At 35.6% G+C, this 15223-nt stretch overlaps 3 protein-coding genes across 3 annotated transcripts; 1 reads left to right on the plus strand and 2 right to left on the minus strand.

Annotated features, from left to right (window-relative positions):
* The first annotated feature begins 936 nt into the window (after positions 1 to 936).
* LOC103332094 (uncharacterized) lies at positions 937 to 3850 on the plus strand. The gene is made up of 8 exons (XM_008234790.3): positions 937 to 1149; positions 1773 to 1794; positions 1914 to 1970; positions 2073 to 2154; positions 2340 to 2435; positions 2567 to 2691; positions 2786 to 2804; positions 3032 to 3850. The coding sequence occupies exons 1-8, from the start codon at positions 1050 to 1052 to the stop codon at positions 3512 to 3514; spliced, it is 984 nt and encodes a 327-aa protein (XP_008233012.2). The 5' UTR covers positions 937 to 1049; the 3' UTR covers positions 3515 to 3850.
* Positions 3851 to 5398: 1548 nt separating this feature from the next.
* Positions 5399 to 6223, minus strand: LOC103332093 (brassinosteroid-responsive RING protein 1). Its single transcript, XM_008234789.3, has one exon. The coding sequence runs from the start codon at positions 6143 to 6145 to the stop codon at positions 5654 to 5656; it is 492 nt and encodes a 163-aa protein (XP_008233011.2). The 5' UTR covers positions 6146 to 6223; the 3' UTR covers positions 5399 to 5653.
* Positions 6224 to 12724: 6501 nt separating this feature from the next.
* LOC103332123 (uncharacterized) lies at positions 12725 to 13789 on the minus strand. Its single transcript, XM_008234819.3, has 3 exons — positions 13667 to 13789; positions 13420 to 13548; positions 12725 to 13050 (listed from the first exon to the last, which is right to left on the minus strand). The coding sequence occupies exons 1-3, from the start codon at positions 13787 to 13789 to the stop codon at positions 12871 to 12873; spliced, it is 432 nt and encodes a 143-aa protein (XP_008233041.2). The 3' UTR covers positions 12725 to 12870.
* Positions 13790 to 15223: the final 1434 nt, after the last annotated feature.

Below are 15223 nucleotides of genomic sequence, written 5' to 3' on the forward strand. Positions count from 1 at the left end.
TATTAAAGACCTTTTTCTTTGAACAATACCCAAATTATATTATTCTTCAACCCATAACAAAAGAAATTATATTGCATGAGCTTGTTTGATCTTGAAAAAGAAAATTTATTTCTCTTGCATAAATAAGCTCCAACCTGTAGTAGTCTGCAGGTATTAATTTTGTATTCCATTCTCTCTATCTCTACTTTTAAATAATGAAAAAGTTATCGCTTATTCTAAAAAAAATAACGAGAAAGTTTTCTTCGACGACAAATAACCCAAAAATAAAAATACAAAAGTTAGAACGCTAAATTATTTTTGCATGGACCCCTTAAAAAGATTTACTTTTCTAATTTATAAAGAAAGAATATAATAAGTTAGGTTTCCATAATAATTTATCTTTAGGATCATTTCATCGAAGCTACCACAAAAATAGTTTCTCTTTTCAAACCAAATTAGCCCAATTACGAAAAGGAAAATACTTCCCTCCTTACCATGTAAGTATGAGCTCTTACATTTATGCCATTAGCAATGTGACATGTGTGCAACAATTTTTCCTTTTGTATTTTGATGAATTATTTTTGCATATGTGTTAAACTGTGATTCGTAGAAAGAATAAATATCTCATTACAAGTAAGAAGGCAAATAGTATGCCTAAGAAAAATGGTAATTACAAAATCTTCATAGCACTTTTCATAAATTGAAGTAATTGCATGAATTATTTCAACTAAAAGAATCTTCATAAAATAGTACGTGGCTTAAGATCCTAAGCCATGAATTACATATTCGGACATAGCAAAACGCCACCTGTGTTTTTTCCCCCATGCAATCTTTTTCAGGTCCTCGAACGTAATTTCACTCGTTCGTCACCACCACCAAGCTTCCGCTCTACCTTACCTATATATATATAATGCATACATGAAATCCTCTCAAACTTTGTGACATTGAGCGCAACGCTTCATTTTCACCACAAAGCCGCTCTGCGCGTGTTTTTGCTTATGTGTTTGTCTCCGTTTCGATCTCGTTAGGTTAAATTTTTGTTCTCGGAAGCTTTTTTGGATCGTGAGAAAATGGGGATTCAAGACCAGGTGGGGAAGATGCGCACCCGTCAGGGGTATAGGAATCTATGGCACGCCGATTTGATGGGCACCATGACTACCGATACTCCCTGTAAGTTGTGATTTGTATTGGTTCGTGCATTGTTCTTTAGTTTCTGTTTGGTTCCCGAGAAAATGAGAGGCAAATGAAGAAAACAGAGAAGGAAACCGATGGGACATATACAGAGGGGTCTTCTTATAATTGGATTTGTCTTTCTTAGTTACGTTTTGACTGTTTGATAATTGGTTTATGAGAAAACAAAAGGAACAGAGGAAAAAAATAAATAATAGGAAGAAACGAATTCGAAGATTTGAGTCCTGCTGATACTGAGACTCCATGCAGATTTGAGTGCCCGTTTTTCTTTTTTGGCTGAATGGGTTTTGACTTTTGTGCATATACGATCCTTGTGACGTAAGTTCTTTTTTGTTTTCTCTTGTTCACTCTGTCTGATGGCAGCCTAATGCAGGTTATACTTGTAGTTGTTTGGTTTCTGAGAAAGAGAAACAGGAAAGTGATTGAAAAAAAAGTGTAGTTGTTTTGTCTCAAAAGGAATGGGAAAATTAGAATTATATATTTTTAAATCATCAGCTCCACATGGCTTTACTTTAGATGTATGGATTTTTGGTATTTCTTTCTTTATGTGAATATGATCTGACCTTCAATTTTAATCTTCTTGTGTTCTGTTTGTTCTGCAGATTGTTGCTTTGCAGCTTTCTGGTAAGCGCTCTTATACTATGATATTTTCATGTCAATGATTTCATTGTGATACTCTCTTCAATTTTTCTGAACTCAGTGTTGTGAATTATCTAACTTTGTTCTTTGTAACATGATCACAGTGGTCCATGTGTTTCTTACCTGCTACGAAAACGAGCTCTTTATAATGATATGTCAAGGTAACTAATAACTACATTCATTTCTAGATATTCCTGATCATCAAAACAAAGATTGAGGTTCCTGAATACTAGTTCTGCAATCTTCTATGTTACTTACTACAGGTACAGATGCTGTGCCGGATATATGCCATGCAGTGGAAGGTGTGGCGAACGTCACTGCCCCGAATTGTGTCTTGGCACTGAGGTATTAATTTCATTGATTTTGATGTGATAAAATTTATGAATAAATTAGCACTGTGGTATTCATCAATTTGAAAGAATAAATGCAGGCTTAGCTTTGCCCTTATGCACTCTATTCCAACATTTTCCTAGACATAGACATACATAGAGTTTTAGTTTTGTTTATGTGTGGATGTTAATTGTTTTCAGGTTTGCTTCTGCTTTGCAACTTCAGTTGCCTCGACACGCTTTCTAATACAAGATGAGTTCAATATACAGACAGCACCGTGCGATAACTGCATTATTGTAATCTCTCTCTCTCTCTCTCTCTCTCTCTCTCTCTCTATATATATATATATATGTTTATGTTTACAGCTCTTTCTCTGTCTGTACATCTTCTGACATCCTTTTCACTTCAACATGGCCTTCTTTTGTAGGGATTTATGCTCTGCCTCAACCAACTTGCATGTATATGCTCCTTGATTGCTTGCATAACTGGAAGTGGGGAGCTCTCAGATATTTCCAGTGTGTTGAGCTGTGTAGCCGACACGGTCTTTTGCTCGTAAGGCCTTCATTTCACCCTGATCTCAACAACACCTTCAGTCCAGAGCTCATCACATCTTGTATTGATTCTTTGCCTTGTTCTGTTTTTTCAGGGTCTGTGCTTGCATGCAGGTATGCAATGAAATAGTAAAGAAGCAAATTTTAAAAGCATTGAGCTTCTGAGTCTTTTTTGCTCACGAACCCGTTTACTCTAAGATACTAAAATTTTAATCTCCCCCCAGAAACACATGCTCTACCTTAATGGTGTTTTTGATAGGATGTACTTTCATGTAGATCCCAATTTCATGGTGATTTTAAAATCTTTTTGTAAAAAAAAACCTTGATGTGGAGTTATGCAGACCCAGCACAAGCTTGAACTGGACAAAAGGGATGGCAAGTTACCACAGCCAGTTATGGCAGTTCCTCCAATGCAGCAGATGTCACGAATCGATCAGCCAATGCCTCATGCCGGATATCATCATCAGCGGCCTGTCTATTCACCTCCACCAACAGGATATCCAGGTCATGCAGGGTATCCAAATCAACATGCAGGATATCCACCAGCAGGATACCCACCAGCAGGCTATCCACCAGCAGGATATCCACCAGCAGGATATCCAAATCAACCTGCAGGCTATATGCCTCCACCAGCATATGGGCAACCAGTATATCGTCCAGGGCCTCCTCCTCCTGTGCATCCTCCAGAATCTCCACATGGTATTTATTCTGCGGATTCCGGTGTTTTTCCTCCCGCAGTACCTCCTCCTCCACCTTCTGGTTATATCCCACAATCTCCATCTGCTCCTCCGGGACCGCCACGGGATAAAACCTCCTCCTCCTAGTCGTACCGGTCCTTCTTCTAATCCTCCCACCAAGTGATTCTGATCATGCATTGCAGACAGATTCATTCATGTGGGTGTTGAAGTAGGTTCAGGATTTTTGATCTGCAAATTGGTATGGATATTATGATTAATGTTGGTTGAGTTCAATGATAGATATGTAGCGTTTCTTAGTTAAGGAACAGTCATTTACCCATCAATGTCTCTCAATTGAACTTCTTTTTGGGAACCAATTTAGTTTCTTCCAAGTGCTCAACCAATTTTGAGCCTATTCATGTGATCCTTTTCCACTAAACAAATCTCAAACTAGAACAAAGCAAAATATATGAAATTCAATCTTTGTCTTCTGACATTCTGTGGGACTATTATAGAGGAGTGAATTTTCATCATGCGTCTCATCAAGTCCTAAGTTGGGTCTCTTCCTTTTTTCTGTTTCTAATGGTGATTTGCTTTTGTACTCTTTTTTTTTTTTTATACCAAAATTAGTGAGAGGTATTTTCTCACATACACACAGTCAAGATGTTATGGGAGTTTGAACTTCACATCACTGATCTTCCAAATCATTATCCTTCTCCACTAAGGTAGATTCCATTAACGTTTGCTTTTGTACTTGGGAAGGTGAAATTTGAAGTTTTTCCCCTGGATGGTGCTAGAACATTAATTCCATAAATTTTTTATTTTATTTTTATGGTGAGGTGGCTTTGGTACTGGTGTGGTGGGGAAATATGCCAAAATAAATAGCTGGACCAATGCAGAGAAGGCCTGCGCCAGCCTGATAGAATTTTATTTACCTTTCCAACTTTAGGAACTGCAAAGCACTTGACATGAGGAGGGGCAGCCTCTGTCTCACAGAGCCTGAGATTGAGAAATGTCAAGCACAGATCCCAATTTCTATATTAGTCAGTCAGTCATGACTCATGAGCATGATGATGATGATGAATTCTAAATAATTTTAAAACAAAATTATGATGATGTCAAAGAAAGAAACATGTGATAAATTTCTCTTTCAAACAAGTTTAGAAAAAGAAACTAATAGATATCAAGTTGTGATTAATTAGTCAAAGTAGAGAGTACGCGTATAATTAGGTACCCATCATGAGCCATGATGCCAAAACCTTACAAATTAGATGCAAACATGAAGTTTTAACACATTTCTAAGATTTCATGGACCAAAATATACATACCAAAATGATGTCTGTTACCAAATAAATACCAAAGTTTCAATTGAGTTCTTGACACAAGAGTTTACTCCGAGTTTCAATTGCGTTTCGAAACTTTTTTGTAACAAATGAGAAAATTAAATGACCTAATTACCTCAAAAAAGACTTCGGAATTCAATTGAAACTCAAGTTAAAGTTCAGAGACCACTAAAGTTAAAAACCCCATTAAAATTTTCCAAATTTTTGATAGTTTATATATATATATATATATGTATATATCCGAGCCATTATTAAATAGCACTGACTCTGACAAGATCCGAATAAATCGATTGGTTACCTTTACCTGCCCAACAACATCAACAAACTCCATACTCCTAAATTCAATCACCACCCTATAATCATTAAAAAAATAGATAACAAGATTAAAAATAATTAAAAATTAATATATATATATATATATATATATTTCACATAAAATCCAATACTCCTTCCTCTCTCCACTCTCCAGTCTGCAATATCATAATTGGCATTTGCAGCCCACTTTTACACCAAATTGCCAAGACCCACCTCTACATTCCTTTTTTTTTTGTTTTAAAAAAAATATAAAAAAATAAAAATTCCCACCTGCACATTTTCTAAAGTTGTTGACTTGACTTCTAAATCCAAAGAAAAACCCACAGAATATTAGAACAAATTTGCTGGGGATGAAATTGTATATCAAACAAGATTTCATGAAAAAGATGGAGAATCATAGCATTTGTATTTCAATATATAAAAAATATACAAAAACAAAGAGAAATTATCCAAAATTTTCTCTCTTCTCTGTCTTTCTTTTTTTTCTTCTTCTTCTTCAAATAAGGCACCAAATCTTCATGTATTTAGGTACCAAATTTTTCATGTATATATACATTTCATTGCCTCCGCAGCATGCCACCGGAATAAAAAAAGTAAAAAAGTGAAAAAACCACAAATTCCTGCAGCCTCAAACCGAACTGTACTCACTGTAAAATTCATGGTGAATCTCAGAGGCAGCCCAGAGCCGTTGATTAAACTCATCGCTCATCTCATCAGGCACGAAGGGCGTCCTACAAAGAGGGCACGTCTTCTGATCATGGTCCATCCAACGGTCCAAACACGCCCTGTGAAAAATGTGTTTGCAATTCGTCAAACACCTGATTTCCTCCTCGACCTCAAACTCGTACAGGCAAACGGCGCAGTTTTCCGGGCGTTCTCCGGCTAGGTCCCGAAACTTAATCACGGGCAGGAATTCCCGGATCAGGAGGGCCGATACGGGCGGGTTTTCGGGCATACGGGTCCTGGTCTCTGGCCAAACGACGTCGGTTTCGAGAAATTCGGAGAGACCCAGAAAGTAGAAGAGCGAGAAAATGAGGTTTCGGATGAAACCCAGAAGAGAGAGTGTGTGGAGAAAGATGTTGGGAAAGAAGACCTCTGTGTATCCCACTGGGAAGCCCATGGAGGCTAGAGAGAGAAAGTGGGTTATATTGAGAGAGAGAGAGAGAGAGAGAGAGAGAGAGAGAAACTGGGGTTCGTTGCCTGAAGGCGAAGGCTTTTATAGAGGGAGAGAGAGAATGCCGAAATAAGGAAGGCCTTAAGTGGAAGCTTCTGTTTCGGCCGTGAAGGTCTTTCTTTCTTTGATAGAGTCACCGACTGTAACCCTCCGGATTACCCGGGGTCAGCTTGAATCTGCGCTGTGATTGGCGGGATGGCTTTAGTGGGCCATGCGGCTCACTGTGCCGTGTGGGTTACTTTGACTCTCCGTGACCCGCTCGCACGAGATGCTAGAATTGCACACGTGTCACGTGGTGAAATTAGGAAAGAGATAGGAAGTGGGTGTGCTATTAATCTACCTGGTTAATTACTGTGAGTAATGTAATTAAGGATTAATTAAGTACTAAGAGAACTGTACTTATCCTGTCATTTCATAATTGTGTCATTATCCTTGTTATCTGTTTGGGCGGCATTTGGTATATCTCATCATTATTGACCATGAGAGTTTTCATTGACCACAATTTCCCTCTTCATTTTAGTTGTAAAATGGAAGGCAATGCTTTTTTGATTTATTAGTTATTCAATTTTAAAATCCGTGATTTTGCTTTCTACCATCGTCTTTGATTTGGATATTATTTTAGAATCTGGGATTTTGATATAAAAAATCATCTATAAACGCAATGATGAAGTCGGGAATTTAAGTAAGTGGGACACCTTAATAAAATTCAAAGCAACTTTTTGTAATAAATGGTACAAATTTTTAATGTGGCCACCTTTTCTACTTCTTTTATATCTTAGCAACAAAATATATGCAATTCAAAAAAGAATTTAGACATTGATCTAAGTAAAAGTGAAAGGAGTGTTTAAGAGGAATTTTGTATCCAATTTTACAGTAAAAGATATATTAGTTATGGAATCAAAATAATGGAGAGAGGGCATGTACCCCCTTCGGTCCTATGCATATGCTTGAATAGTGATCACGTACATAAATATCTGATACTCAAATTAAAATTTTAGTGCGAGATCTTTTCATGCATTTCTTCCAATTATTGTATGTTTCATTATAAAAAAAAGTAATTATTGTAAGTTTCCAATTATTTCATATACGTACCGAATAACTGAGACACTCGCATAATATAACGACGTCTATAATTTAGTCTCATATATATACTTATAACGACAACATCCGATTAAGCAGCCGAACGAAAGAATCTCTCGTAATAACCTTACAAATACCTTTTTTAAGTTTAAAGACTGAATAAACATGAATATATTTTCAGCATGCATCTACTGATTTAATGCACGTGTAAATCTTGCAGAAATTAAATGGTTTACGTAATGCTGAGAAGGTGAGACAATGTCTGTTACTTTCATAATAATTTTATTAAACTAATGCATCCCGATTAACACAATCTTATTTAATGAATATGTGCTGCATACTGATGTGTGTGGTCTCTCACTCGGCTTAAATTAGTATATCAGAACCCTGCAGATCAATAATTTGCTCAGAAAACAAGGCTTAAAGGTGCATTAGCGATTATAATACTGTATTAGTGGATTATGAAAAGCATTATCAGCTAATCTAATTAAATTATGGGTCCTGTAGCTTTTTTATTATTATTATTATTTTAAATTTATAATCTCATCCCCTTTCCTTTGGGTGCTAATTTGTCACAATATTTTTTTTTAATATAGAGTATGGGTACATTTTTATTAAAATATACCCTCACTTTTTTTTTTTTTGGTTCAATCATTCACAGATTATGTCTGCCTTGACGTGGTCATGGGAACAGTAATTAATGATTGTAGTTGTTGAAGAATTTCCACCTTTAATCAAAATTTCAACATGCTAAGCTTATCATTCATTCAGTGGAACACCATGATTAAAACATTGCGCAAGACTAATACTTTTTGGTTTAGAAAAATTTGGTTTTTAAGGGTAGATTACTTGTTGATCATATTCATATTTCGAGGCATTGTTTAGATGACACACGAGATGCATGTACAATGTGATAATCATGACACAAAGAAAATAGACATGTTAGAAGATCTTAGAATAGAGAATGAATTTAGTAATCTTAGATTGTAAATTTCAATTTGACGAAATATGGATGCGATGTACTTTTCCAAAATGAAGTTCTCTTAAACCCAACAATTGTAACTTTCTTTTGGTCAAAATCTCAATGCCTTAGTTATTGTTAAATAGTTTAAGCATAACTAATAGACAACACACGTGATGCATGCGCAATGTGATAACCTGTTATATAGAAAATTGAACATGTCAAAAATCTCATAAGTAGGGAATGAATAATTACTTTACCAACCTTATAAGTGACAATACTTGTCCTTAATAACATGGATAATGTAGATAAGCTAGTTTAATGAAATAATTAAGCATCACATAATTGAAACTAATGAGGGAAGGGAATGAATAAAAGAGAGAGTGGGGCATGCCCACTTTGAACAAGTCCATGATAAGGTTTGTGGGGAGGACAAGCAAAATCAAAGGTCCATAAGAAGAGTAAGCTAGCCAGGCCAAATGCATGATCATCAATCAGTAGAGAAAGAAATTAAAGGACAAGACAAATAGGCGTCGGTGGTAAGACCCCTGGCCAACCAACAAGGCATCATGGCAAGGGTTAGGGCTCCATCTCCATCAATTTCCCAACCGAAAAATAAAGAAACCCCAGAGGCTGCAGTGCACCTGCATGAAGATGATGATGCTGATGCTGATGCGCACACAGCTTCAACTGAGAGTTGATGGCAACCCTAATTTGGCTTTGACTAGGGCAGGCCTAGACAACTGATGGCCCCAACTGCTCCTTTATCATTCACACTTGGCCCAAATAAAGTTTTTTTTTTGCTATCTGGTGGACAACAAGTGGTCTCTGGTCTTTTGCTGGTAGACCAGCAGTCATGGTCAGGAGGAGGAAAAAGAAAATAAAATTCACAAAGAGAGAAAATGGTGGTCAACAGAAGATTCAAGAGGTTTGTGCAGACAGATGAGATGAGGGACAAGAACAAATTAATATGGTTGGTGCTTGAAAATTGTGGTGCCAGATTGTGTGAGATGCATTGGCAGGGCCAGTGTTTGGAAAATTGTTTAGGCCCCCCCTTGCCCAAAAGATAAAATCTGTGATGAGGCATTTTTATACACACTCATAGTTGTAGGTTTACAGGAAAACAAAAATAAAAATAATAAAGTGTAACTTTTTGTTGTTTTATAATTTATAATAGTGGCTTTTTGGCCTCTTGCAAAAAGAGAAGTGCACCTCTTATAGAAAAGAAAATGAGTTTCTTTAAAATAATAGGCCTTTCTAGAATCACAAATACATTTTTGTATACTAAAAATTTTGAGGACCTTCCTACCTTAGTAAATTGTTAATAGAAAAAAAAAACCATGAGCTCTAGCTCAAGTAACACTAGAGTAGGGTGCAATAAGTTGTAGGTTCGAATCTTATTGTGTTTAAAAGGGTCAATCAATGGTTAATTTGATAGTATGACGAAAAGAAGTACCAATAATGTAACCATTCGTAACTTTTAGAGTTGGCTTTGTTACCTTTTCAAAATAGACACGAAATCTTTCGATACCCTACTCTAAAGAGATGTAAGATATAACTAGCCCTGAAAAGAGTGCAAACATTAAAGAAAGAAAAGAAAGAGAAAATTCTTTGCTTTATTAAGAACCCACTTAAAGTATCTGCCTAACTATAGGTTAGGCAATTGGGTATACCTATGTACTATGCATTCTTCATATGGCTTTATCTAGAATTAGTCCTGGTTTTCAAGTTGCATTTGGGGTTGAAATATGAAGAAATAAATTAGAATGAAAAGAAATCATGAAAATAAGATATTTCCTTTGTAAATGGTCACATAAAGGTTTGATTTGAAAGAGAGAATGATGTTGTTTCATGTCAATTTGTCAAATTGAGTTTTGTTCAAGGGGGAAGGTAATGCTTAAGGGAGATGAGCAAGGGGACCCAAAACTGTTTGATCTTTGTCTCCCCTTTCACTCCCCCACTAAGCATGCACACCCACAGACTTAAAATATAATCTTATCTTCTCTATAATGTATGTGGGTTTCTCCTTCATTGACCTTTTGTTTGGATTTTTCTATCAAAGCCACCATTGGTGTTCCTATTCAATTTCTTTTGTTTTCATATTGAAATATACCTCTTTTCTTTTCAATCAAGTGTGATATTCATGATGCAGACACCATTTTGCACCCATTCAATTACATCAACTGTCCTTGTAGCTGTTTTTCTCTTGTTTCCTTTTATTTCTTCATTTCTTTTCTTTTTTTTAAGAAAAAAAGTTAATTAACTTCGTAATTCAGTTTATCAAGTTGTTTCTCACACTCTTATAGATCGATCCGTCACTCTTATGTTAGAATATCAATTTGAATCATATATTTGTATAAAAATTCACTTCATTAATACATCATATACAACATAGTATCAGTGACAGATCCAATAATTATTTCCTATTAAGCACAAAAAAATATGTATTAGCTACAAAAAAATTTCCTATTATCTCCTACTAGTGCACATTTACATGTCGCTTTAGAAAGAGCTGCACATCAAGTTATGGCAAAACGAATTATAATTAATAAGTATATTATTTTTGGGTCATAATCTCAATGGTTGCAATCAGATAATGTATTATTGGATTAACGTACAAAAATGGGCCATGAACTCATGTGCACATGTCTTCTACATACTTGTTTCTCTTCCTAATAAATCATTCACTGTACTGCCCGTACCTGCCTTAATTTTCTTGGCAAGGTGTATCTATCACTATCATCTGCATTCATTTTCTTGCCAACCAAAATTATCATAATTTTACTTTGAGTATCTCTATTTTATATTTGATTATTGTTTTATTGCCACAATGTATAGTAAAATTACCAACAACCATATGGTCTCATTATCATCCATGATTCGTAATGGTATTAATTTTTTATTTTATACAAATGGTGTTCGGGGTAAGGTAACCGAACATATTGCTTTAAATGTTAGAACAACTACTCTTTATCGCTTGACTTATAATAACATCAAATTATTGATAACTAACTAATAGAGACAAATAAACATAACACATAATAGCGCACTCTTTAGCGAGAAATTTATGCGGGCGCCTCACCCAAAATTTTTTATCTTTAGTTTTTCGGAGTGTCAAGTCAAGTCAAGCCAACCTATAAATCAAAGGTACCAAAAGAAAATAAGGGAACTTACATTTTTAATAGAAAAGGGGATTTTCGTGTTATGGGTTTTTGTTTTTGTTTTTTCATCTAGGTGTCAAATATCAAATAGGAGAAGTTCAAGCCGGAATAAGCAGGCCCCTCCATTTCAAACTAACAAATTTGGAAATGAGGCCCAATTGTTCCCAACAAGATCCTTGGATCACTGGCCATCTGGTCCAGCCTATTTGGTACAAAATATAGGAATGCCTTTTATTTTAGGGATGTATAATTGTTCTTAATTAAGAAATCCAAAAAAAGAAAAAGAAAAAGAGGCTCTCTCAACTCTCTCTCTCTCATGTTGTGCAAGAGAGGCAATCACTCGAAATCCACACGTGTCATGCAAACTCGTTACTAGACATATTATGTTGTACAATAATGATTGGTATAATGGTTATTTTTATCTTATTGGCTTTACATAAAAAAAAAAGACTAATATATTTCACCAAAAAGGGGCTAATATACAAATAAAACACTGATGAAATTATGCCACCGAGGTATAGTTCAGTGGAAAAGACTTTTAATTTGCACACCAATGGTTTCATGTTCAAACACCTCTATGACATATTGGTAATGTGTATGAGAAACCCCCATTATTTTTTGCTAATAATTTAGACGGTGATCGATTGTTTTTAAAAAAAGAATTGATGAAATTAAAGCAAACAGAATTGAACTTTGATTCAACCCACCATGTTTATGACAAAAATTGAGCATAGTGTGTGGAGTTCCTCATGTTGGAAAATGTGGGGCTTAAAACTTTGCAACTTGGGTTGGGCCCGATGTTGCATTGATTGTAACACCAATATACATCCGTGGCATTTTTTACATGCATTACATGTTATATCGAAAAAAATGACTTGCACATCTTTCTTTTAGTGGAATTAGAAAAAACAAGTCTAATTTAATATAAATTGAGCAGTTTCCATTTATGCACTCAAGGTATCAACTCTAATCTCGGATGCAAGGATAAATAGTCACTCACTAGTAAAGATACTACTTAATAAAATGAGAAGTTTGTATAACTTGTAAATTCACGAAGCTAATAAGAATTAAACTTATTCTAAAACCTATCATGATTCTATCTCGTCCTCGCACGCTACTTGGACAGGGTTAAAAGTAATTTTATAATAAAATTGTAAAATATGATGTGCTTTACCCAAATGTAATCGTTTTAAATATTTTTAATGTTTGGAAAAAGGGACGGAGTAAATAAACGATTAGTAAAAATCCGTCGTTAAAGGTGTAGGTAGAAAACGACATATGGAACGGGGTCGTATTTATTGATAAAGTGAAAACGAAGAAATAAAACACAGGAAATGGTTTGCGATAACTAATCACGCCGGCTTTATCAACGGCCTAAAATCCACTTGAATAGTAATGCATGAATATTCGGAGTGGCTCCCCCAATGGAGTTAAATTAGTGGTCATTATATTGCATGTCAGAAAACTTACTACAATTCCTCTTTCAAATGCGTATTGCTCTCTGCTGGACTCTCATTCTCCACTCTCTTTTTCTCATTCTGGAGCTTCTCCACAACTCCCTCCAATGGAGGATCTACAGGTCTTCGAAAAACTTGATCGCCGATCTTTATTTCATAGGCCTCTGGTCGGTTCAACACAAACTCCTTCAACTGGAGAATGGAGATAAAGAAAGGGATAAAACAGTATAAGAAACGCAGAAGCTCGTGATCTCTACAATAATCAGGTCATCATCCAATCAAAGAAATTCATGATCTGCAATAATAAGCTCATCAATTCAAAAAAGTATGCTAAGCAAGACATGAGTTTAAATGGCATGCAACACCTCTCTTAGCTCTGGAACAGATAAGCCATGCCCAAGATTTTTTTCAGATTTTTCTATTTGTTGTGAAAAAACATTCTTAAGAAATGAAAGACATCTACAATCAAGGAGTTTTCAATTTCTCCAGCAGGACACAAGGGAACCTCATTCTCTTAGATCTGGAGGACAAAAGACCTAGTGTGGGGGGAAAGAAGCATACCTCTGTCATGTCTTGGCCTTGTTCCATGTTGAACATGATTGTGTTTAGATCAACACCCATGAATCTTACCCCAAGTGCTCCAGTTCTCAGAACTTTGGTCCATTTCATAGCAATCTCAGCCACCATATCCTGCGAGAGGAAAAGAAGCCCTTGCTAAACTTTCCTTGCACGGGTACCAATCATTTAACTTATCAAATGGTCCAATCTGTTTTTTCAATTCTAAAAACAAAAACAAAAACAAAATTACCTGCAATGATAACATTTTTGTGTTGTTTTCTTGCACCAACTTATCAGCCCATTCTATCACATGTGAATCCATTTTGGCTGCCTCACCTTGAAAATCATAGAACCCCTTTTGAAGTATTTTCATTCTTGAGGGATATACTCAGTGCAGAGAATTTGGTTTGTCAGAGTTGGGTTCATCAAACTGCACACTGATAGCTGGTACATCATTACACCCCATGTTGTTGTCACCACACAATTCATTGAATTCAGCATTATCTTGGAATATATTATCAGCCTCTACATATGCCAGATCCTCACATTGCATGTTCTCACAGTGCAACTTATCTAGCTGCGTTCTATTGTTTTCCACTTCAGATTCAGAGTCCTTAAATTCTTTGTTTCCCAAGTCATTTTCTGAATCATGATTATCTTCTAAAACAACTTGAAAGTACTCACGTTGAGGTCCACTGGCATTGATTCTTGTCCGACGTCAACCGATGGAGCTTGTTGATTGCTTCCACATTTTACCCTTCAATGTAATGCACAATGGAATCTTGTAGGAACTTGAAAGACTTTCAAAAATAAAAGATCTCACGTCATCATCATCAGCTATCTCTGCCGGCCATGCAGTTTTCATTGCTTCATATATAACTTTCATAGTTATCTCATACTCATTTGGGTCCACATTCACAATGTTGTACACTTTCTTCCGAAGCGCCTCCATTGTAATTTTATCTGAAACGAGTACTCCTTTAGTTTTGCAATTTTCGTACGTCAAGTTAACCCACCTCCCATCATAGTTAATCAAAATTGTCAATCTAGATATTTCACTGAAAAATAAACCAAAAGAAAAAGTTAATGAAAAAAAGCAGACACATTCACTAAACAAGATTCTTACCCTAGAATGTCGACATGAAAAAATAAAATTGAAAAAGCTATATAGCTATGGAACAAAAATGAAATTAGAAAAAGCTAGTTAGCTATGAAACAAAAATGAAATTAAAAGATATGTCTACGATGAGATCAAATATAAACTTTATATTACTGAGTTGAATGTAAAAGAATTAACCAAGCACAACATCATACTCTATAGCAAAGCCCATGTCTGCTTGCTCCTTTTCAATAATATGCAATCTGCACAGGCATATACAAAATCTAATTTTCTTTCTTTAACTACCAATCAAAACCAAAGAAGATTCATGACAAGGCACTCCCATGAACCTTGGCCAAACAAATGACATGCTAAAAGGCTAAAGAAGCAAAACAAAAACGAGAATACATATTATAGCATACGGAGTTTTTAAAACTTGTTCTAAGTTGGAAAAAAGAAAAGAAAAGCTGCATAAAGAAGAAGAAGATGAAATAGTACTTACCCTTGAGTTAACAACGTTGTAGGTCTTGTTGCCCTTTTTTTCCACAATCCCAACGGAATAAGTGCAACAACAACAAGAAGAAATATTACTACGACCGACAAGTTGCAGTACTTGTTGCACAAATTGCCAATCCCAACAGACAAGCTTTTGTCTGATTTAATTTCATTGCGAGAAATGACGATTCTTCTACACCTCCCTCTTCCTAG

Source organism: Prunus mume, linkage group LG5 (genome assembly GCF_029339155.1).
Source record: "Prunus mume cultivar Tortuosa linkage group LG5, ASM2933915v1, whole genome shotgun sequence".
Lineage (NCBI taxonomy): Eukaryota > Viridiplantae > Streptophyta > Magnoliopsida > Rosales > Rosaceae > Prunus > Prunus mume.